The 24,262-nt window shown below is 39.2% G+C and overlaps 2 protein-coding genes across 11 annotated transcripts in view; one reads left to right on the forward strand and one right to left on the reverse strand.

Moving 5' to 3' along the window:
• Positions 1-6,877, reverse strand: part of MTRF1 (mitochondrial translation release factor 1) — a 69,228-nt gene extending 62,351 nt beyond the window's left edge. The window contains exon 1 of the mRNA XM_067713165.1: positions 6,742-6,877. The gene's annotated coding sequence lies outside the window, so the exon portion shown is untranslated. The remainder of the gene's footprint in view (positions 1-6,741) is intronic.
• NAA16 (N-alpha-acetyltransferase 16, NatA auxiliary subunit) overlaps positions 6,572-24,262 on the forward strand; it is a 77,929-nt gene continuing 60,238 nt past the window's right edge. For 8 of the 10 annotated variants that reach the window (XR_010936863.1, XR_010936864.1, XR_010936865.1 and 5 more), the window contains exons 1-6: positions 6,750-6,889; positions 10,651-10,735; positions 12,337-12,441; positions 13,883-14,040; positions 16,836-16,970; positions 22,601-22,754. Coding sequence is in view for 7 of the 10 variants with exons in the window: in XM_067713160.1 (XP_067569261.1) it covers positions 6,836-6,889; positions 10,651-10,735; positions 12,337-12,441; positions 13,883-14,040; positions 16,836-16,970; positions 22,601-22,754 (691 nt within the window). In the remaining 3 variants the exon portion in view is untranslated. Of the gene's footprint in view, positions 6,890-10,650; positions 10,736-12,336; positions 12,442-13,295; positions 13,312-13,882; positions 14,041-16,835; positions 16,971-22,600; positions 22,755-24,262 lie in introns of those variants that run through there. The other 2 variants (XM_067713159.1, XM_067713161.1) reach the window with 2 other exon arrangements.

The raw sequence follows: 24,262 nt of genomic DNA on the forward strand, positions 1-24,262 counted from the left end.
ACCTCCACCCCACCCCAATTGAATCAGAATTTATGGAGGTAGGACTCAGGCATCAGTAGATTTTTAAGCTCCTTAGATGATACAAAAGTGCAGACAAGGTTGAGAACCACTGTTTTCGAACAATTTACAATTTATAAAACATAAAACACACTAAGACTAAAGGCATAAAAGAAGGACAAAGTGCTACGTAAATACAGAGAAGAGAGAGATTAGATCTACTGGGAAGACTTGGGAAGATCTTATGAAAGTCATGCCATTTGAGATGAAGAACTTACGAAGATAAAGATTAGGGTATTGGGAGAACAATCTCATAAAACTATCAGGTTGAGCGAAAGTATGGAGTTTAGAAAATACTGGACCTGATGTACCCACTGGTTCCGCTGCTATATAAGGTAATTGTGGGAGCAAAGTGAAAGAAAAATCTGAGAATAGACTGAGTTCTAGACAATGGGTGGTCACTGAAAGTTTTTATACACTGAGTCTAGATAGAAAAGACAAATCTAGAGCGATGTGCATAATGAAATGGTGGGGAGAGAGCCTGAAAGAGTTATGAGGTTACTGGGTTTTGCAATTATGAGGTTTTTGCAGTATTTAATGTTAAGCTGGAGTGGGAATGGAAGGCAAGGAGGAAAGGGAGAAACGTGACAGACCTAGAATTTAAAGGACTAGGCAACTTGAATGTGGAGGATAATAAAGGGGAGTCAAAACTGATCAGAAAATTTTAACTACAGAAGTGGTGTCATTAACAATAATAGAGAAGTTGTTACTTAGTCCAAGTTCATACTGCTTGCCACATGACAGACCAATAAATCAGAGACCAGATGTTGGGGCAAGGAATAGTGACTTTATTTGGAAAGCTGGCAGACTGAGAAGATGGTGGACTCGTGTCCCAAAGAACCATCTTGCCTGAGTTAGAATTCAGGCTTCTTTTATACATAAAGGGGAGGGAGTAAAGTCAAACATTTCCTGGTTCCCATCAGCCTCCAGAGGGGATGTGTTAATTTCTTCCTCCCTGCAGTCATTCACAGGTGGGCCTAGTTAGGATGCTTCCTGTGAGCTAAACAAAGGTATTTTAGCATAATGCTCATTACCTGGGAGGCAGGGCTCCCAGAGATGGGCTATTATGTATAATTTAAGCTTATAGGCAACATCCCTTTAGTGAATAACTTGCAATAGAATACAAAGGTTCTTCCCTGTTACAAAGTCAGGACTTGAGCTGGCTTGATGGAAAGATGATAAGTTTTATTTTATTTTATTTTATTTTTTGTTTTTATTTTTAAAATAAATTTATTTATGTTTGGCTGAGTTGGCTCTTCATTGCTGCGCTTGGGCTTTCTCTAGTTGCAGTGAGCAGGGGCTACTATTTGTTGCCGTGTGCGGGCTTCTCATTACAGTGGCTTCTCTTGTTGCAGAGCACAGGCTCTAGGCACGCAGTCTTCTGTAGTTGTGGCATGTGGGCCCAGTAGTTGTGGCTGGCGGGCTCTAGAGTGCAGGCTCAGTAGTTGTAGCGCAGGGCTTAGTTGCTCCGCGGCATGTGGGATCTTCCTGGACCAGGGCTCGAACCCGTGTCCCCTGCACTGGGAGGCAGATTCTTAACCACTGTGCCACCAGGGAAGCCTCAATAAGTTTTATTTTTACTGTTCAAGTAGAAAATGTTTATGCGACATCCAGGTGGAAATATTTAACAAACAAGTGGGCATGAAGGCTAAGAGATCAAGAGGGTTTGAAACTGGAGACAGATTTGTAATCTGCTTGGTGTTAATAGTGGAGGCTATGGGGGCAGGAGAATTATTAATTTCATCTTGCTGCTGAGCAGCAGGTGCTTGATGAACAGGTTTTATTGCTGCTGTTGAAAGAGAAAGCCAAGTTGTCTAGACAACCAACATTTAGAAAGAGGAGAAGGGGCTTCCCTGCTGGCACAGTGGTTAAGAATCCGCCTCCCAATGCAGGGGACACGGGTTTGAGCCCTGGTCCGGGAAGATCCCAAATGCAGCAGAGCAACTAAGCCCATGTGCCACAACTACTGAGCCCGCGCTCTAGAGCCTGCGAACCACGACTACTGAGCCCGTGTGCCACAACTATTGAAGCCCATGCACCTAGAGGCCGTGCTCCGCAACAAGACAAGCCACCACAATGAGAAGTCCATGCACCACAACGAAGAGTAGCTCCCGCTCGCCACAACTAGAGAAAGCCTGTGTGCAGCAACGAGGACCCAACACAGCCAAAACTAAATAAATAAAATAAATTAATTTAAAAAAATAAAGAAAGAGGAGGAGATGATGGAGGACCCAGAGAATGACTAGGAGGAGAGACAGGCAGAAACCCAGGATTCCGCTGGGGCTTGGTGACTGAAGGCAGAAAAAGTCAAGGATGGTGATCCACTGTGTGAAATGCTACAGAGAAATTAAGGAAACTGTGAACTGAAAAAAATCTTTGGATTTGGCCACTAGGCAATCCTTAACATGTGAGCTTCATAAGGGCAGCTAGTTTTGTTTGTCAGAAGACTGTCACATTGTGCTCCATAACTAAGTACTGAACAAATGAATTGGTGAGATTTCAGAGAACATTTTCAAAAGAGGCAGAAGCCAAGTCTTAAGAAGGATTAGATTAGAATTGCACTTTCCTAGAAGAAACCCCATTATCTCTTTCAGAGTGACCTTTTAAAAAAATAAATCAGATCATGAAACTTTCCTGCTTCAAATGCTTCAATGGTTCCCTCACTGAGTTTAGGATGAAACCAAACCAAACCACATTGCCTAAGATGACAAACCGAAGACAACCTGGGCTACAGTTTCAACTGAACTGTACCATCTTCCTCCCCGCATGACCCCCCAGCCACCTCCTTGAACCTGTAGTTCTTAACCTGACTCTTTTAATCATAACCTGACTCTTTTAATCATGTTCTTTTAATCATGTTAACGTGACTCTTTTAATCATGTTTTAATGATTGATCTTTTAATCATTAAAAGAGTTCCCGACTCTTTTAATCATGCACGTGGTTCCCTTTCACTGGAAAGTGATGTTCCAGTTTCTCATCTTGTTAATTCTCTTCTCATCCTTTAGGTCTCTGTTCATGTTATCACGTCTCCAGAAGCTGTTCTAGATCATTCCTGAGTACCTGAAGTATTTCGCGTATTTAAACACATTTGTTCTCTCCTCAACCCCCATTGCCCTCACATGACCTTGTTTTATTTCCTTCCCAGGACCTCCCACAGTCTGGAATAATCTTGTTTCTTTATGTGTTTTTTCTCCGCCTCCTCCCATAGAATATAAACTACATAAGGAGGGAGAAAATGCAAATAGTGGGGGGAATAACCGATGAATGAAAGTTCAGGAAAAGCAAAAGGAGATGGGATCAAGAGCTCCCAGGGAGGAATGAAGTACCCTCTTTTCTGAAACAAGAGCACAGAAGGGAGAAGTGAGCAGAAACATTACGCAATCTGATGAGCTCTTTTCCATCCCTTTGGTGGTGGGAATAGCAGCAAATGACTTGATTTTACCCTGTCAGCTGGCTTTAAGATATGCTATGCATATGGGGTGGAGACCATCCTTTTCTAGATTCTTTTCTCCTTGGCTCTACGAGACTTTGCAGGAGAATCACTAGCCCATATCCCGTATGTAAAAAGTGCTCCAGGAACTGTTCAGGTCTTCACAGGGGTTGCTACTGTTATTTTACCATGTGCATGATTCTAAAGGAGGTCCACCCCGCCTGAAGCACCAGGAGAGAACATCTGGGTAGAGGCCCTCAGTGGGGCTTCAGCATTCTTCCTGAGAGACAACGAGTTCAGATTTACAGTGCATTTGTTTTTTTTTCTAAGGGTTTAGGAATGACTAAGCATTACATTCACGTAACCCTGGTGTGCAAGATTACCATAATGTTATTATAACCCCATTTTCTGTTGAAAGGTGGAAATAAGATTTGCTCCAGACTAAACAGGAAGTCAGTGATAAAATTACAGCCATAGGGCTTCCCTGGTGGCGCAGTGGTTGGGAGTCCGCCTGCCGATGCAGGGGACACGGGTTCGTGCCCCGGTCCGGGAGGATCCCACATGACGCGGAGCGGCTGCGCCCGTGAGCCATGGCCGCTGAGCCTGCGCGTCCGGAGCCTGTGCTCCGCAACGGGAGAGACCACAACAGTGAGAGGCCCGCGTACCGCACAAAACAACAAAAACAAAAACAAAAAATTACAGCCATGGGCTAATCCAGGCTTTCTCACTGTGTGCGCATCACGTCTTTTAGACACTCTAAGGTTCAGGCTGACAACTGCCAGGTACGATATTGGCATTCTTTTCAATTCCCCACCTCTCCCTTCACCCCCGCCCCCCGCATCCCACTGTAGACAAACGAGGTGTGCGTGCACTCTTTTTTCAACTTGTCATTTTGAAGTCGGCATTGAGGTGAGGCAGAGTGGCTTGAGCTGGCTGAGGTACATTCCAGAAAAGTCCATGTCCTATGAGGATCAAGGGATAATCTGACTGGAGCACTGGAGCTTCTGCTCTTCCCACAATGAACCCTTTACATCTGAGGATGTAGATAAACTGGGAGCCAAAAAATTTTCAGCAATCAGTAATGTGAGCAAAGAGTGAGCAGGGACTATAGGAGTGGTGGAGTCGGAGGGTGCTGTGAGCAGGCACTCCCCTGTCCCTGCTGCTCGTCTAGGACAGCGGTCCCCAGCCTTTTTGGTACTAGGGACCAGTTTGGTGGAGGACAATTTTTTCCATGGACCAGGGGCTGAGGGGGTGGGGGGATGGTTTGGGGATGATTCAAGCGCATTACATCTATTGTGCACTTTATTTCTATTATTATTACATTGTAATATATAATGAAATAATTATACAACTCACCATAATGCAGAATCAGTGGGAGCCCTGAGCTTGTTTTCCTGCAACTAGATGGTCCCATCTGGGGGTGATGGGAGATAGTGACACCCGAAGTGTGCTGCTTATGTCCAGTCTACTCTGTAAGATGCAGCTTAATTGCCACTCACTGATAGGGTTTTGATATGAGTCTGCAAGCAACTGATTTATTGTGGTCTCTGCAGCCAAACCTCTCTGCTAAGGGTAATCTGTATTTGCAGCCGCTCCCCAGCGCTAGCATCACTGCCTCAGCTCCACCTCAGATCATCAGGCATCAGATTCTCATTAAGGAAAGTGAAGCCTGGATCCCTCGCATGCGTAGTTCACAGTAGGGTTTGCCCTCCTATAAGAATCTAATGCGGCCGCTGATGGAGCTCAGGCGGTAATGGGAGCAATGAGGCCCGGCTATAAACACAGATGAAGCTTCACTCACCTGCCGCTCACCTCCTGCTGTGCAGCCGGGTTCCTAATAGGCCACGGACTGTTACCGGTCTGTGGCCCGGGGGTTGGGGACCCCTGGTCTAGGAGACCACCACCAGCTCAGGTGCCACTCTGCCACGTTTCCCATGAAGCCCTCTTTGCCTACTTCCTCTCTAATAGCTTGCGGAGCCTAGTTTCTGTCTAGAACACATAGGCCCTTCTGGACCGCCCCCGTTTTAATAACAGTCCCTTCCTTATTTTAAAAGTGAGGTAATTCCCTGGCAGTCCAGTGGTTAGGACTCTGCACTTTCACTGCTGAGGGTGCGCGTCTGATCCATGGCTGGGGAACTAGTATCTGGCAAACCCTGCAGAGGGGCCAAAAAAAAAAAAAAAAGACTGAGGTGATACTTTCTCCCATCTCCGACCAACTCAGGCTACAGGGAAAAAAAATCAAGTAAGCCCGACCCAGTTCTGATTATAGCCCATTAAATGCAACTATGCATCAATTACCCTGTAGTCTCACAACCATGCACAAATGAAGATCCAGAACATGTATAAGTTTATGTACCTAATATTTACATATACCTTAATATTAAACCTACACCGTATGTACGGCTATTCTTGTCAACAATGTATGTCCAGATCTTTCTAGACTCACACATTTCTGTCACTATGCTGCCTTTTATGTATGGTAGAAAGCGCCCCAGAGTTGGAAGATCCTGGGTTTGAATCTTTTTTCTTTCATTATTATAGGGCTTGTATAAAGGAGAACCACCTGAGGAGAAAGCGTAGGTAGACCTGGGGAATCAGGCGCCCCATAAAACCACCGTAATTCTCACTGACAATGTTAGGTGTTCTAAACTGCTGAGAATATTTTTCTCTGACATTTCAAACGTGCTTTCACATTAGCGCTTTTCAAGTCCTGCCCAGTGACCTCACGTACGTTGTCAATACTTCTTTGCTCTGCCCTGGAGAGAAAAGGCTTCTCTTAAAGACAAGTCGAGGGAGAAAATAAGGAAAACAAGTTCGTCCTACATCAAGAAATTTACTTTGTGTCCAGCACTGTTTAAATTCCTGACTGGAGAGAAATCAAAAAAGTCAGATTCTGATATAACTAACATTATCTTGGGCCAGAAGCCTAACAACCAAAGCACAGTACAAGGCAGCGACTTACGAACGGCTACGGTGCAAGCTCCCTACCCGGAGCCTCGGTGCAGGTGACAGAAGCGACCGCCTTACACAGGGCCCCAGTTCCTCGCCGCGGGGCGCCCTGCGCATGCGCACGCCGCCTCGCTCGAGGCGGGGCGGGTCCTAGCTGCCATCTTGCCCCGTACGGGAGCCGCCGCCGCTTACCCCAAAGCAAGGCTGGGGCTGAAGGGTATCCTACCGAGACCGGCTTCCTTTTCCATTGCCAGCCCTGCTCGGCAGCTCTGCCCAGGCTGCTCAGCCCCAAGTATGAACTGACCCGTCGCCCGCAGCACGACTCTTAGCCGCGGCTCGTCCCGGTGCCCATCCCGCGAAACGGAGCGCGCGGGCACCCAGCCTCCTCTCCAGCCGCGATGCCGAACGTGCAGCTGCCGCCAAAGGAGAGCAACCTCTTCAAACGCATCTTGGTAAGTGGCCAGTGGCTGCGCCGCCCACCCCTGGCAGCCCCGGGCCCGGCGCGGCGAGCTGTCTGGCGGCGATGGCGCCTGCGCGGCTGGGCCCGGCCCCCCTGGGTTCTTTGTTTGTGCGCGAACCCGCACGGCCCTACCCCTGCCTCGCAGGGCCCGCCACCCCGCTCTCCTCCCTCCCTCCGCGGCCGCTCCTTCCAGAATCTTCCCGCCGCAGTCACCCTGGGCCTGGGCGCGCCGGCCGGGAGTGGCCCGTGCCCTCTGCGGCGCCTGGCGGCCGGCCTCGCGACCTCCTCCCCCCGGTCCACCCCAGTTACTTTTGCCAGCATCCCTGCGTCCAGGTGTTCGTTCACTGCCTTATGTGGAATCTATTGCACAGCGCACCTCGACACCTTTGAAAGCAGGAGCGATCCTGTAATGGGGTGGGATCCGATTTATACCGGTTACGGGCAACTAAAACCCCGGAGACTCATCCTCCCTTTGGTAGAGAGTTTGCCTATTTTTGGTGTGTCGTACTAAGCCTCTTTGGGAAGTACGTGACTCGAAGTGCATTTCTAAGTTCAAAAGCCGAACGTAGCTCTGATTGTTTTTAACTCGTACAGGCCCTGTAAGTGGTTAAAGCCGCGCGGACTGGCTGGTATTGCACTTGAGGGGTGCATTTACTTTGATTCCGAGCAGAAACCTGAATAATGGCCCCGTAATGATGACGGCTGCCGGGTGGAGAGGGGAGTTTTCTGTGGGTTATATGTCACAGTCCTGGTACCTTAATGGTTTTCCAGGGAGGAGGGGCAACATGCCTTTGCTTTTCTCAATAGACACTGGAGACTGATTGTCTTTCATCTGAAAACCAGCGTTTAGATTTTAAGGGTGAATTTATTAATCAGAGCTTGTGTTGGTTATATGACCATTAGCTGTTGCTTACCTTTATTATATATAAAATAAAGTATAAGTAATTGCAGATAAAAAAAAATCATAGTAGCCGTTCTGTTTCAAACCAAATAGAAACGTCACACTTAGTTTTCAGAATGTTACAAAAGCTACATAGTATATGGGATGAAAATTTTGTCTTAATTTTATATGGTGCTCAGTGTTGTGCAAATGATGAGAAACGAGTGTAAAAACATAAATCTAATTAAAGCATTGTGGCAGATTGCTTCATTCGACTTTGCATATATTTTTTCTTTATTTTACTTTCATTTTTCTCATACCCTTGTATTTTTCGCAGTGTGGAATTGGAGAAGTGAACTTTTTTGCCCCTTTTGGGTGGGGTGTTTTGTTGTTATTTTTTTGGTCTAAGGAAACTGAAACATGTTAATGAAAAATTATATAAATTGTTGGATTTTAGGACATTTGGTATTATACCTAAAAGATGACAGACACTTATTTTCTCTCTGTATGGATATTTTCTAGTTCAAATCATGTTATCAGTAGCATAATGAAAAACAATTATATGATTTATTATTACTCTAGTTATAAAAAAATGTAAAGACCACTGCAGAGTTAATTTTATCCCCAAATAAATTGGGAAATGCTAAACATTTTTTATCTGGGTATGTAATGCTTATTATAACGTTACATGAATTTAGGAGGATACTGCAAAAGTGAATGATTTGATTGTCTCAAATTGCAATAAGTGTGAGTATGTTTTACTATGACAAATTCCATAGCAAACAGAAGTCTATAATAAAATTATTCTTTAAAGTTTGGTTGGTGGACCAAAATGCTTTGCCACCAACAGTAATTTTTAAAAAATTATCATTTTACTGAAAGACACCCATACCAAATTCACCAGGTTGCTTATCACATGTTCTGCATGGCTTGTACCTGCCTATCTTATTCCCCAGATTGGCTGTTAGCATTATGTTTTGTTGAATTTTGGAGCTATTGCAGGCCCTCTTTTACAAATGAGACAATCAAACCCAGGGATGGTAAATGACTAAGTATCTAAGGTTCTTGGTCTGGTTAGTAGCAAAGTTGAAACTAGAGTCTATCTTTTCTACTAAGTAGATATTCCTTACTGAACTTAAGACTTTTCTTTAACCTGAGTACTCGGATACTGGAGATGACCACCTGGGCTTGAATTGTGGCTCTGACACTTACTGGCTGTGTAAACTCAGTAACTGTGCCTCAGTCTGTCCATCTAAAATGTAGATAACGTGCATCTCATAGGCTTTCCTGGTATTTAAGTAAGGAATAAATGAGAACAGTGCCTGACACATAGTAAGTGCTTCCAATAAGTGTTAACTATTACTATTACTGTTATTGGTAGTATGATATTATTACTTCCAGATCACTTGGTAAGGCAGAAAAAAAATAATATTTCTCTTCTTTTCCTCTTCCCCAGTAGTTCCTTCTGCTTGTTTTTTGGTTTGTGTTTTTTTTCAAATATTTTTGGAATACGTAATATATTCGCATGGTTCAAAATTCAGGTTTTCCGATCCTCTTTCCCAGCCACTAAGTTCTCTTCCCCATAGGCAATCAGGAAGCCTTAATATAAAGATGTTTTTCTGTGAATACTTTTCTAATTCTCCTCTCCATATCCCACCCCTGTTGGCAAGAATTAATCTCTTCCTCCTCCTTTGCTGGTACTGTTTTGCTTTGAACTTGAATGTATATATTGACTATGTATTGAGCAGTTCTTATTTGTCTAGAACCTGAGGATGCAGCAGTGTTTAAAGTAGGCAAGATCCCTGTTCTCAGGAGCTTACAGTATGGTGGGGAAGATAGACACTAAATAAGTACAGAAATGAGTAAGAATGTCAGGAAGTGATAGCGCCGCGTAGAAAATAGAGTAATATGATAGAGTGTTTTGGGGGGTGCTGTAAGAGGCTGGCATTGTTAGAGTTGTCAGGTAGATGATATGTAAAACTTGATCGTAGGGAATCAGCCATGGGAAGATGTGGGGAGGAACAACATTTCAGGGGGTGGAAGGAACACAAGTGCAGAGGCCCTGAGGTGAGGATGAGCTTGGCACGCTGAGTACTAAAAAGAAAACCCGTAACCACGTAAGTGAAAGATTGAGTTAAAGATGCGGTGTTCTGGTGGTTAATGGCTGTGGAAGGCAGGCGTGATTACTTAGCCTGGCTGGTGGCATTGAGGAATAAAGAGGGTTTATTCCTAAATAATCTAGTCTAATACAAGTGTAAGAGATTTGCTTACACTTGTATTAGACTACAAGTGATGGAAAGACCATAGTCTTGGAGTCAGAGGAGAGTTTGCAACTAAGCTGAGCCACTTGTAAATTAATCTAATGGACTTTTAAATTTCAGTTTCTACATCTGTAAGGTGGAGGTCATGACACCTACCTTAAGGAGTTGTGAGTTATAGCAAGTTTTGTACAGACACGTGGTAGTTGCTCAGTAAATAGCAGTATTTTTTTGTGTGTATGCCTTGGTTCCATTCTTGAAGTAGCAAAGACTTTTAATGCAGTTTCTAGTATTTTTCTGTGTTATCACATATGTTTTTGCTTTTGGATTTTGAATAAAAGAAAGCTGTAGCAGTGTGTTGGTTGACAATTAAGGTGTTTTTTTCTTTATCTTCTATAAAAGTAAAGATACTCAGATACCAGAATAGTTTGGCAAGGAGCAGGTTACAGAAGTAAACTTCATGTTATAACTGATACGAATTGATACAAAACCTTTCCATCACGTATGTTTTAGACCTAATTTTGGATCTTGAATTTAGAATTTATATAATGGAATGAAAAGTTGCTACATGTGTATTCATTTTATATAATAATTTTTGTTCATATTTCTTTACAGAAATGTTATGAACAGAAGCAATACAAAAATGGCCTCAAGTTTTGCAAGTTGATTCTTTCAAATCCAAAATTTGCTGAACATGGAGGTATTATCTCACCTATGAGAGATTACTTTGGGGAAATCTAATTCTAAAACCAGATGGATAGGATTCCCAACTGTGAGGGAAGAATACTTCCCAGATTCCATGGCCTTGTAGTTCTCTATTAGAGTGCATAAATGTTTAACGTTTTCAGATATGCCTCATATCATTCTTATTCTAGATTACTTCTTTTATGCTTAGGCGTATTTACAGTCTTTACTTTTAGATGAGAAATGATTGGTTGATATATTGGTGAGTAATTGGCATATATACCTGTATTTTTATAGACCTGATTTCATTTGTTACTTTGAATAGAATTTAAGTTTATCCCTTGATTTCTCGTGTGTAAAATTAGAACAATATTTGCAACACCAAAGTAGTATGAAGATACAATCAAATGCATTTTATTTTTTGGTAGATGTATTTTTTTTATCTATCTGCTAACCTTCATATGTAAATAAGATACTACTGATTTACCATTGTGTTATCTTGGGTTGTTTTTCTAGCACTGATGTTAGTAAGTCTGTATTTGCTTGTCTCATCCTTTTTCGCTGGTTACCAGTGTTTGGTAAAAGGATGGATCAGGTTAGACATGTAAATTATGGTCCTGTAGCAGAGCAAAGCTGATTGGGGTTTCTGAATATTAGACTTGAGTAATTATTGAGACCATCTTTTTGGGAAAATAGACTGACCCTACTCGGCTTTCTAATAACACTTAAAACATTCTTTGAAGGAAATGGAAAGAAGTAGTTTCATAGAATTTTAGAAATTAAAGCTTGTTTTCAAGCTGTTTAGCAGTGGAACCCTTATCCAAAGGGGAGCTTGTAGGGAAATTCATTATGTAAAAACAGATAAAAAAATAAGATGTTTGGTCATAGGGGCCTGGACTGCTGGATCACCCGTTCTGAAAACCATAGTCCATAGAGATCAGTTTGAAAACCATTGTTCTTGTCTAATTCCCATGTTGTGGATTATTCAGAGAATTATTTCATTCTAAACAATCTTTGATTAACTACCTTCAACATATTCTTGGGTTGCCTTCAACATATTCTTGGGTTGCCACTCATGCTTTTCAAATGCAAACTGATGTTAATTAGTCTAAGTGGGATTCATTGGAATAAACTTGCAGCCAAAAATGAAGTCTGTTCCAATAATGAGTAAGGTGATTTTTAAATTCTGTACATCTCTTTAAGGTAGATTGAATGATTTTGTGGGGTATAAATCAGATGATTTGATTCTTAGTAGGCTTGATCTCAGGTGAAAGCTGAGGTCTGTTGCGGTAGACTTAACTCAACAGGACTCAGGACCCTGCTGTGTTACCTTTTTTCAGCAGAATAATCTTAACCTCCTTTATAGAGTCTTCAGAAAGACAGAAAGCATTTTACCAACTCAGTCCCAGCCTGAGGAATTTCAGAAAAGGACTTGGGCTAAGCTTTAAGCAGATACATAAATATACTTTTACTTTTTTTATTTGGAGAGAAATTCTTCTAACTATAGGATTAAAAGGATGAATAATGTAAGTATTGGTAGAGCTCAGATATTAAAATGGTGCTAAGAGAATAATTTGAATTTTTCATGTGTAAATAGAGGTTAAAAATGTTTTTCAGAGACTTTGGCTATGAAAGGATTAACATTGAACTGTTTAGGAAAAAAAGAAGAGGCGTATGAATTTGTTCGTAAAGGACTTCGTAATGATGTCAAGAGTCATGTCTGTATCCTTTTGCAGTAGTTGAATAGTTTAATTTCATTTATGTATTTTCCATTTATGAGTTTTTTCTAACTCAAATTAAAAAAAACTTCACTATGAAAAATTTTAAACTATATGGAAGAGTGAATGTAATGAACTTTATGTACCCATTTTCAAGTTTCAATAATTATCAACATTTTTAATATTAGTTTCATCTGTTCCCTACTTCTTATTTTTTTTTGTTTATTAGAGTATTTTAAAGAGAATTACTATTCACTGTATATTTACTGCAGTTGTGCCTAGTGTGAGAGAATAGGACTAATAATTATATGTGATTTAAAACCCATTTTTTTCCTATATATCCATAAACTGAGTGATACTTTCCTCATTCCAAATAATGACTTACCTGTATAGTACTTACCTGTATAGTAAAACTTGTGTTCCTTAAAAGTTCCTTAAACTTTCCTTTAGAAAGTTTAGGAGAAAAATTCAGAAGCAACTTGATGTAAAATAGATTTTATTTAGTATTAAATATTATGTTGATTTTCAGCTTGGTTTCTGTTGCACAGGGACTTAGCTGTTACTTCACTGGGTACTTAACAATCGTATTTTTCATTGACTAGTATCCCAGTTTGTTAAAAAAACAAAAATATTCTTTAGGGATGGATCGTTGAAATTGTTTTAATCTCTGTTTTACCTATTTATATACTTACAACCTTTTCACATATTACCCTTGTACCTTAATTTTTAACATTTAAATCATCTAGCTATTGGCCAGTATTGAACGTCAGTAGTCTTAGTGGTGTTTTTACATATTTAGCTTAGGGTTCTCTCAAAATACTAAATACTTATTTCTTTATCCCAGTGCTTACCCCAGAGCGAAGAGAGAGGGCATGTAAGTATGATAGTTTTTTGGCTCCAAGATATCCTAAGACTTGACTTTACATTAAATAAAGACTTAATTTTTGTGGTCTTTAATATCACTAGTGAATTAATTGATGGTTACATGTTGTTTTATAATTGATTGAATATATACTTGTTTTAAAAGATAATTGCAATTTTTATATAATACATATTCTGTTTCCTTACATAGTGTTTGAGAATAAGTGAGTGTTGAGGTGCTGGCATAGGAAAGTGAGGGGATAGGCAACATGAAGAATTTTTACCAATAATTTTCTAAGGTTACTTAAAAATATATTACGGAAAATTTCAGACGTGTACACAAGTAGAATAGAATAATGCACCCCTATCCGCCTATCACCTAGCTTCAGTAATTTAACAGTTGTCAATCAAGGCAGATCTGGTTTCATATTTTGTCACCTGCTTACTATCCCCCTCCCTCTGAGGCCAGATCATTCTGAAGTAAGTCCCAAACAAAATACCATTTTGCTAAGGTAAGCTTTCTGTTAGACATGTAGCATAGTATATTCTAGTAGCTGTGAATGTCTGTTTCCTTAACTTAATAGGTTGGCATGTATATGGACTCTTGCAGCGTTCTGATAAGAAGTATGATGAAGCTATTAAGTGTTACCGAAATGCCCTCAAATTAGATAAAGATAATCTGCAAATTTTGAGGGATCTCTCTCTGTTACAGATCCAAATGAGAGACCTTGAAGGTTATCGAGTAAGTACTTTAGTCTTAAATGTACATGTTTTTATAATAGATATAATTTAAAAGCATGTGAATTCAGAATGAGGTGAACTTAAGACGAGATCATGTAGACTTGATTGTTCATTACAGTCTGTAGTAGAAGGGAGAAGTCACTTTGGATCTTCCCTCCAATAATATTAGTGGAACTGCATACTTTTTAAAAAAATTAATTTATTTATTTATTCTTGGCTGCATTGGGTCTTCATTGCTGTGTGCAGGCTTTCTCTAGTTGCGACGAGCAGGGGCTTCTCTTCATTGGCAGTGTGCAGGCTTCTCATTGCGGTGGCTTCTCTTGTGGAACATGGGTTCTAAGCGCGTGGGCTTCAGTAGTCGTGGTGCGTGGTCTCAGTAGTTGTAGCGCACTGGCTTGGTTGCTTTGCGACATGTGGGATCTTCCTAGACCAAGGATTGAACCCGTGTCCCCTGAATTGGCAGGCGGATTCTTAACCACTGTGCCACCAGGGAAGTCCCTGGAAGTGCATACTTGATCATCAAAAAAGGATAACTAGTTTATTCATTTTATGGTTTTTTACTTAATTAAAAAAATTTTTTTGGCTGCGTTGGGTCTTTGTTGCTTTGTGTGGGCTTTCTCTAGTTGTGGCAAGCGGGGGCTACTCTTTGTTGCGGTGCGCGGGCTTCTCATTGCGGTGGCTTCTCTTGTTGTGGAGCGTGGGCTCTAGGCACGCGGGCTTCAGTAGTTGTGGCACGCAGGCTTCAGTAGTTGTAGCACGCGGGCTCAGTAGTTGTGGCATGCAGTCCCTAGAGCACGCAAGCTTCAGTAGTTGTGGTGCAGAGGCTCAGTAGTTGTGGGTGGCTCGTGGGCTTAGTTGATCCGTGACGTGTGGGATCTTCCTGGACCACGGTTTGAACCCATGTCCTTTGCATTGGCAAGCGGATTCTTAACCACTGCACCACCAGGGAGGTCCCTCATTTAATGCTTTTTGAAAAGCTAGAATATCGCCTATGTGCTAATGCTGTACTATATTCTTTGTGGGCTTGATATTAACAGATTTGGTAAACAGAGCTTTTATAATTAAAATCTAAATGTGGAGATTAATTAGCTTTCTTCATTATGGTTTAGAAAATACAAAATATTGTGAGGATTGCCATAAATGTAGTCCCAGGCCTTTTCGCACTGTTACCTTCAACTCTGCTGGGCATCTCCATGTGCTTACTCCACTTAGTTTCCTAAATCCAGTATGTCCAAAATGGAATTATCTCACTTTCTCATGTGAAGGAGGCTACCAACTCTTAATAGTTCTGTTTAGATAAGTCTTTTTTCATTTACTGTTGTCCTTCTACTGCCATGTAAGTCTTTGCATAGATTTTTGCAGAAGTTTCAAGGGTTCCTCTGAGCTTAATAATGGTACCATTCATCACGATTGTGTGAATTTTCTTCATTAGGACTTAGCAGCCTAAGTTTGGTGAGAGTTAAAATCAGTTATCTTTAGAAATAAAGAAATTAGTAATGGTGACAGACTGGTTGCTAGGAGGGGTAGTGAAATAAATGAAGATAAAAGAGCTGGTGGTTAGAAGTTAAGGATTCAAGGAACTAGAGGTACTGGGGTGTCCAAGAACAAGGGCAGGAAGGTCACTGAGTGACAGTGTTGGCAGCATAGGAGCTGTAGCGAGAGTGAGTATCTGAATTTATGATTTCTGGGTGGCAGTAAGGTCTAGAGTGTGGTGGTGGAAGTGGGTCCCTGAAGTGGGGTGGAGATCATTGTAGATGAGGAAATCGTGGATCTAAGAAGATAGGTTATTGGATAGGTGATCCACAGTGTTGCATTTGCCCAGAATAATGGCAGAATTTGGTAGAGAGATGAAAGCTGAGTCAGACTTTAATGAAGTGGGGGAGTGACAGAGAAGCAGCAGTGAAAGTAAGGGTGATACAGTGGTAGAGCTTAATGACATATGCCTAAAAGGAGCAGACATTTACACATGAATGTAGAGGAGTGATATTGTCTAAGTTGTTTTGTTGAAGGTATCTTTTTTTAAAAAGATCTGATCATGGTTCTCCTTGTGGCATGTAGCATGGATGGACGGCACCCATTCCAACAACAGAGTCACAGAAGCTAAACATTACATTTTCAAAACTCGTTGCAGCTAGTGTTCTTCACGAGACCCTGTTCGGCCAAGCAAAGTTGCACTTGCCTAAAAGTTGGAGGCGGATATGAGCTATGAAGAAGTGGGAGCTGTGTAGGGAGGTTAGATTTTCTGCTGGTCTGAAGGCATCTTGATTCTTCTGGAGCAGCCATGGTGGAATTTCTGGTGTTTTCTCACTAATGTCGTAGATATTGAACTGTCTTAGAGTAGCAGCAGTGGTGTTTCTGCTAGAAAAGTCCAGTCACATGTTTGAGTGTTTTCCCTGGCTGTGTCCATCCTATCTCTGGGGCCTATTATAATAATGTAAAATATGTTGTGATTTCATATAACAATATTATAAACAGTAAACTCTAGTTTCATAAAAAGCTATCTTAGTCTCTCTTCTGAGATGTTTAGTTACCAGAAGAAATTCTCATTATATAAAGGTAATTTTATAGGGCAACCTAAAACCATTGACCCCAAGGACATTACATTACAGGGTATTCTGGAACTTAAGTTTAGATCAGGAACATAAAAAGTATTTCTGTTTGTTCAGAGATGTTTGTTCATTGAATTCATTAGAAAGGAATTAAAGGTATTTTTTCTTAAAACTCTGTGATGAATTATATTTTAGAGAAACTTAAGAAAGTGAAAAAAATTTTAAAGAATTGTTTTTTTTTTTAAAGGAGACGAGATATCAGCTTCTTCAGTTGCGCCCAACACAACGTGCATCCTGGATTGGATATGCTATTGCATACCACTTACTGAAAGATTATGATATGGCACTAAAACTATTGGAAGAATTTAGACAAACTCAGCAAGTAAGAACAGCATTTTAACATTTTCTTCTACCTTCACAAACTAAAATAGTTAACTTCTATATTGCCTCCACCCGCAAGCATGAGTTAGTCTTTCAGACCTATGGAAGAACTTGAAAAATTTTTGAAATAATTGGAAGAAGTTAAAACAAAGAATTCTTAATACAAAATAAATAATATAAAGATTTTTGTATACTATAATTTCAGCAATATTCAAATGAATAAAGTAAAGAATACATGAAAATGAAAATAGTTTTGTGACTCTGGGAATTGTTTCTCTAATATATATTGCTTTATATTTTATATAAATACGTTAATACATACATTTTAATATATATGTAAAATAGAAAAATACAAAAAATACACTGTGTATCACAAGAGAAATTAAAAAGATGTTAACATTTTGCCGTAATTGCTCCAGATTTAATTATTTTTTAAAGAAATGTTACAGAAACAGCTGAAGTCTTCCCACATCCCTCCCTAGAGGTAGCCACTATTCCGAAATTGGTATAGATCATTTCTTGTCATGTTTACATTATGTTTTAAGTCCATGAAAGTTACAAACTATTATTTTGTATATTTAAAATTTTACATGAATGACATGTAGTTTTTAAAATTCAACATTTCTTGAGATATATCTATGTTGATACATGTTGACTGGTTTATTCATTTTAAACTGCTGTTTGGTGTTCTGTTATATAGATAAGCTAAAGTTAATCTACTGTACTTTGTCTGTATTAAAAATTAGTGCTGCAGTGAATATTCTTGTCTGCTGTTTCATTAGCCACATTTGTGAGTTCCTCTTCAGTTTATACCTAAAACTGGAATTGCAGAGTTGTGGCTCTGTGTGTTTAGTTTTACTAATTTGAAGCACCTGTACTAATTTACATGCCCGCTAGCAAGGTTTTATGCTTATTGTTTGCCTATATCCTTACTGACACTTGATGTCAGCTTTATTATTTTTTCCATTCTTCTGGATGTGAAGAAGTTTATCTCATTATTTTTCTTTTTTTAACTTTTATTTATTTATTTATTTTTTGACTATGCTGCATGGCTTGCAGGGATCTTAGTTCCCCGACCAGCGATTGAACCTGGGCCCTCAGCAGTGAAAGTTCCAAGTCCTAACCACTGGACCACCAGGGAATTCCCTCATTATTCTTTTAATTTGTGTTTCTTTGATTATTAGTGAGGGATATTGGAATAAGAGATATTATCTGTACTTTTCTTTTGATGTCTGTGTCTGGCCTCATGGCATGAGTTAGGAAGTGTTCCCTCTTTTGAAAGAGTTTGTGATAGATGGTGTTAGTTCTTATATAAATATTGGTCCATTTCATCTAGGTAATCTAATTTGTTGGCATACAACTTTTCATAATAGTCCCTTATAATCCTTTTTATTTTTGTAGGGTTTGTGGTAATGTCCCTCCTTTTATTCTCAATTTTAGTAGTCTTCTCTTTTTCTTTCTTGGTCATTCCAGCTAAAGGTTTGCCAATTTTGTGAATCTTGTCAAAGAACCAACTTGTAGTTTTGTTAAATTTCTCTGTGGGTGTGCTGGTGTATGTATGCTTTAGCACTCAGCCAGGCAGCTTACAACTCTACCTTAGCTTTCGCCTCAAGGTGAAAGGTCAGAGTCCCAAGGTCAGCAAGAGGTGAGAGTTTAGGGCTTTCTCAGGTCTTTCTTGAACGTGTGTGTAACTCTGTATGTGTGTGTGACTTTTCAAAGCCCCTGTGGACATCACATTTCCCAGCTTTTACTTTCAGGTTTTTGTTTAGTCTGTTGTTTGTCCTGACTGTTAGCCGTGTTTCAGGCACTGTAAAGGTAAAACACATGCCTGTAATCACTTTTAATAAGCACTTTTGGCCCTTCCCTTCCCCCCAAGGCTTTTTTGCTCTGGGCAAACTCTGAGGTAGGCTTGTACTTGGAGGCTTGCAGTGAACCCACAGGTAGGTCGGTTAATTACAGGTCTTTGGGAGTGAGGAAAGAGCTCCAGCTTTATTGTTCTCACTGGTGGCTGTCAAGCTGCTCTGGGAAGACAAGCTTATTTTTCAAGGCTACTCTGTAGCTGGAGAGCACTGGACAGGATTAGGGCAAGTTAAAATGACACAAAACTCACTGGTCTTACCAAGATCTAGCTGTTTTCTTCAGTAAATGCTCCCCAGGTGTGCCGTAAGCCTCTGGTTAATTTCCAGAGTTCTGAAAAAGGTGATTCTGACAGTTGTTGCCAGTTCTTTCCTTGCTCTTTTGGAGAGGTGAAGCTTTGGAGTTCTTTCTGTACTCTGCCCGTTTTCCTGACATCATTCTCTTTGTGTTTTCTTGATGAAAACTTTTTCTTTTGACACATTACCCTAAAAGCAAGGTATTGTTTTTTGGAATGATAGCCAAACTAATTTTACCTGCTACAGTGGTAAACTTTTTTTCACTTTTCATTTATCCAGTAATTCTCATTACAGAGTACACATGGTAACAGTCCCCTCTTCTACCTTTCTGTCCCTGCCTTGCTATCCAGAGTCTAGTTCAGAGAAGACATGGAAGAACACAGCCCGCCATATGTCTAAATAATGCACGTTCAACTTTTTTATATGTATTTTAGGCATTCTCTACGGTTTTTGCTACAATAGAGTAGTAAATAGTTCTTTTATGTCACCTCACCGTCTCTTCCCCATTCTCCTGATAATAGTTATATGAATATTTCTGGTTCTTTAAGTGTAACCTTTATAACATTAGGGAATATACTTACACTTTTGTGTCCTAAGCCAGCAAATGGCAGGAATTCCTTGTTTCTCATGGCTGAATATTATTCTGTTGTATATATATATCACATCTTTATCCATTCATTTGTTGATGGACACTTAGGTTGTTTCCATATCTTGACTATTGTGAATAATGCTGCAGTGAATATCTCCGCCCCCACCTTAGCATCCAGTTCTCTGGGGCTGTCTGCTTTCTTTGAAGAAGAGCTCTTGACTCTTTGAGTGGGATGGATGCCTGGTTACAGGGTAATATTTTAAACAAGGATTTGGCTGCTGAGTTGATGGAAATGGGGTCAGGGTCAGCCTTTCAGTTAATCCCTTAATCTTGAGCCCCATTTCTCATTCCTGCACCCTCTGTTTACTTGTCATTTCAGAATCCTGACCCTGTTTGGTGATTTCCAGGGCAGATAGCCACCCTCCCTAAAGATTTCCTCTAGGCTTTACTCTAGGCTTTAACTTCTGCTTTACTTCATCCCTTATTCTTCATTTGCTTTCCGTTTCCCAGAAGTTTGTTGAAATCTCATATGTTCTATTTTCATAAGTTAATATATTTTTAAACCCTCTATTATTTTTATTCTCATAAGGGAGTGTGGTAAGTTCATCATGTTTACTTAGATTCTTAGCTTTTTACTGCGAACTAGAGAATTCTCTATTGAGACTAGTTCTTTGTCTTTATCCAGGAATCAAGTCCTTACCATAGGAAGGTGTACTGTACCATATTCACTGGGGTTTGATAAACACTCTTTCATTTTAAATACAATCTTATTGCAATTTGATGGTTAAAATTAGGTGTGTGGAATTTTCTTATTTTTTGTAATAATAAGTATAATTAAGAGGTATACAAGGCTTTTTTGAGGTATAATACATGCCATAAAATTTACCCATGTCAGTTGTACATCTCAAAGATTTTTTTTTGTAAATTTATAGTCATGTAGTCATTACCACAGTCCAGTTTTAGAATGTTTCGTCACCCCCCCAAAAGTTCTTTTGTGCCCATTTGTCGGTTTCCACTCATCCCCAGCCAACCACTGATCTGCTTTTTGTCTCTATAGATTTGCCCTTTTTGGAAACTTCGAATAAAGGCAATCAAATGCAGCGTTTTCTCTCTAAATTCTTTTATTCATAATGCTTTTGAGATTCACCTGTGTTAGAGCATGTATTAGTAGTTCATTCCTTTTAATGCTGAATACTGTTTCATTATATGGATACACTGTAGTCTATGGATAACACTTTGTTTATCCATTCATTAATTGGTGGACATATATATTGTTTTTAGTTTTAGTTGTTATGAATAATGCTGCTATGAACATTTGTGCATAAGTTTTTGTGTGGACATATGTTTTTATTTCTTTTGGGTAGATACCTAGGAATGAAATTACTTGGTTATATGGTAAGTATATATTTAACTTTTTAATAAACTGCCCAGTTGTTTTCCTACGTGGCTGAACCATTTTACATTCCTACTAGCAATGTGTGAGAATTCCAGTTTCTACCCATCCCCACACCTGTTACTGTCCAATTTTTTGATGATAGCCATCTTAGTGGATATGTAGTAGTAACTGTTTTAGTTGTGTCTCTGCATTTTTCTAACAACTAATGCTATTGAGCATTTTATCATGTTCTTATTAGCCATTTATATTTCTTCTTTGATGAAATGTCTGTTCAACTCTTTTGCCCATTTTTTAGTTGGGTTATTTGTCTTACAGCTGAGTTGTAAGAGTTTCTTGAATATTCTCAATACAAGTTCCTTATCAGATAGATCATTTGCAAATATTTTCTCCTAGTCTATAACTTGTATTTTTATGTTATTAATGGTGTTTTTTGAAGAGGAAAGTTTATAATTTTGTTGAAGTCCAATTTACCTGTTTTTTCTTTTATGCAAAGGGTCACAAAGATTTTCTCCTATTCCTCTAAGGTTTCTTTTATTGTTTTAATGCTCACATTTAGGTCTGTGATCCATTTTGATTTAATTTTTGTAAATGGTATGAAGTATGTGTCTGTTTTTGCATATGGATATTAAATGTGTCCCACCATCATTTGTTGTAAAGACTAACCTGTCCCTGTTGAATTGTCTTGGCACATCTGTTGAAAATCAGTTGACCAGATTATAAGGGCTAATTTCTGAACCTTGTATTCTGTTCCATTGATCTATATGTGTATCCTTATGCCAATACCAACCACACTGTCTTGATTACTGTAATTTTAAAGGATGTTTGAAATTTGAAGTACATGTCTTCCTACTTTTTCTTTTTAAGATTCTTTTGTCCATGCAGGGTTCCTTTTATTTCCATTTGAATTTTAGCATCAGCTTATCAGTTTCTAAAAGCTTGCTGAGAGTTTGATAGGGATTGCATTGAATTTTTAGATCAATTTGGGGAAAATAAATATAGAGTCAAAAAAAGATTGAGTATTCTTTGGTATATGGGTCTTGTTTCTTAAATTTATTCCTGAATATTTTGTTCGTTTTGATGCTATTGTGAAAATTATTTTACTTTCATTTTTGGGTTGTTCGTTCCTAGTATATAGAAGTATAATTGATTTTCATATATTGATCTTGTATTCTGTCACCTTGCTGAACTCCTTTATGGGTTCTAGTAGTTTTTTTTTGGAAGATTCTTTAGGATTTTAATCATTGTTAGACTTTCCTTTGGTAATAGGATTTGCTAACCTCTTCACTTTTCTGTAGGCAGAAGTCCCCACTCCTTTTTTTGTTTTAAAGAATATATTAATCTTCTTTGCTGTTAATCACTCTTCTATTTGTAACTGCTTGTGGGTTGCTTTTTAAAGTCTGTGTGAATGACTGTCCTGAGAAAGCAATTAAATTAAAGATCTGTAACTGCTTTATATTATTATATAAGTAAGATAATTTGGTTATTTGTTTCAGGTTTCTCCCAACAAAATAGACTATGAATATAGTGAACTGATACTGTACCAGAATCAAGTGATGAGGGAGGCAGATCTATTTCAGGAATCTTTGGAACATATAGAAACTTATGAGAAACAGATATGTGATAAACTTTTGGTGGAAGAAATTAAAGGTAAGTTGAACTGCTTTTTCTTTTTTATTGGCTTCAGTTAAAGAAAAGAATAAAACCTATATACTTTATTATGTCCGAACACTTAAATGAGACTTACTATGTATCAGGCAATGTTCTCAACACTTTATTATTAAGCCATTATTAATTAATGTAATGGTGTAATAATAAAATTAATGTAATCTTCATAACAACCCTATGATGTAGTTGTTACATCCATTTTAGAGATCAGGAACTGAGGAACAGAGAGGTAAGTGACTTGCCCAGAGTCACACAGCTAAGTAATCTGGGTAGTGCTGGATTTGAGTGCAGGGATTTTGACTCCAGATTCCATTTTCTTAAGCAGTATGTTATACTGCCTTCATATTCAACCCCCTCCCCCAGTATTTATCTCCATATATAGTAAAATGAGAAGAGTAAATGACACTTGGGATCCTCGTGAAAGCAAGATTCATTTATTTTCATTATGGGCTAATTAAGAAGACAGGATTCTGAGAAATAGTTTGTTAAGAATGTTTTTCAACAAAGTCAAACAAATTTTCTTTTTTATACATAGCTTTGCTCATCAATTACCCATTTCCTGAGCAATACCATATTAAATAGAATGTCCATCTAAATAAATAATTAGTTTAAAACTAAAATCTCATGTAGTTGCAGGACTTCTAAAGCTTAAAAATACTAGCTAAGGTTTATTTACTCTTCTGTGTTTCACAGTATGGTAACTGCTTAAACTGCTTAATTTCACTTAATTTTTAGCACCTCTAACATGGGTATTACTGATTGTCCCTTTTTATATTTGAAGAAACTAAGAGAGGTTAAGGACTTGCCCAAGTTGCCCAGCCTTTCAGGAGGTAGAGTTAATTTCTAAAAATATCTTTCTGACTTCAGAGCCTTTACTTTTTTTTTTTTTAATTTAAATAGACTTTATTTTTTAGAGCAGTTCTAGGTTCACAGCAAAACTGAGTGGAAGGTACAAAGATTTCCTATATACCCTCTGTCCCTGCACATGCACAGTTCCTCCTACCCTCACCCCCCATCCCCCCAAGCCTGTAGTTTATATTTGGGTTCATTCTTGGTGTTGTATACCCTCTAGGTTTTAAAAAATGTATAATGACATTTTACATACTACCATTATAGTATCATACAGAGTAGTTTCACTGCCCTAAAAATCCTCTGCTCTGCCTGTTTCTCCTTGCCCCCAACCCTTGGCAACCAGTAATCCTTTTACTATCTCCATAGTTGTGCCTTTTACAGAATGTATTAGAGGTGGAAGCATACAGTATGTAGCCTTTTCAGATTGGCTTCTTTCACTTAGCAATATGCATTTAAGGTTCTTTCGTGTCTTTTCATGAATCCTTTTAACTGCTATCCTCTACTCTTGTGGAGGAATGGGGCACGATCATAGTTCTTTTTTTCTCCTTTTATTATTTTTTGAATTCAAGTATAGTTTAAGTTTAATGTACTGTTTATGGTTTTAACTAGTAAATGTATATGTGTGTTCACTTTGTACC

Source organism: Pseudorca crassidens, chromosome 18 (assembly GCF_039906515.1).
Source record: "Pseudorca crassidens isolate mPseCra1 chromosome 18, mPseCra1.hap1, whole genome shotgun sequence".
Classification (NCBI taxonomy): Eukaryota; Metazoa; Chordata; class Mammalia; order Artiodactyla; family Delphinidae; genus Pseudorca; species Pseudorca crassidens.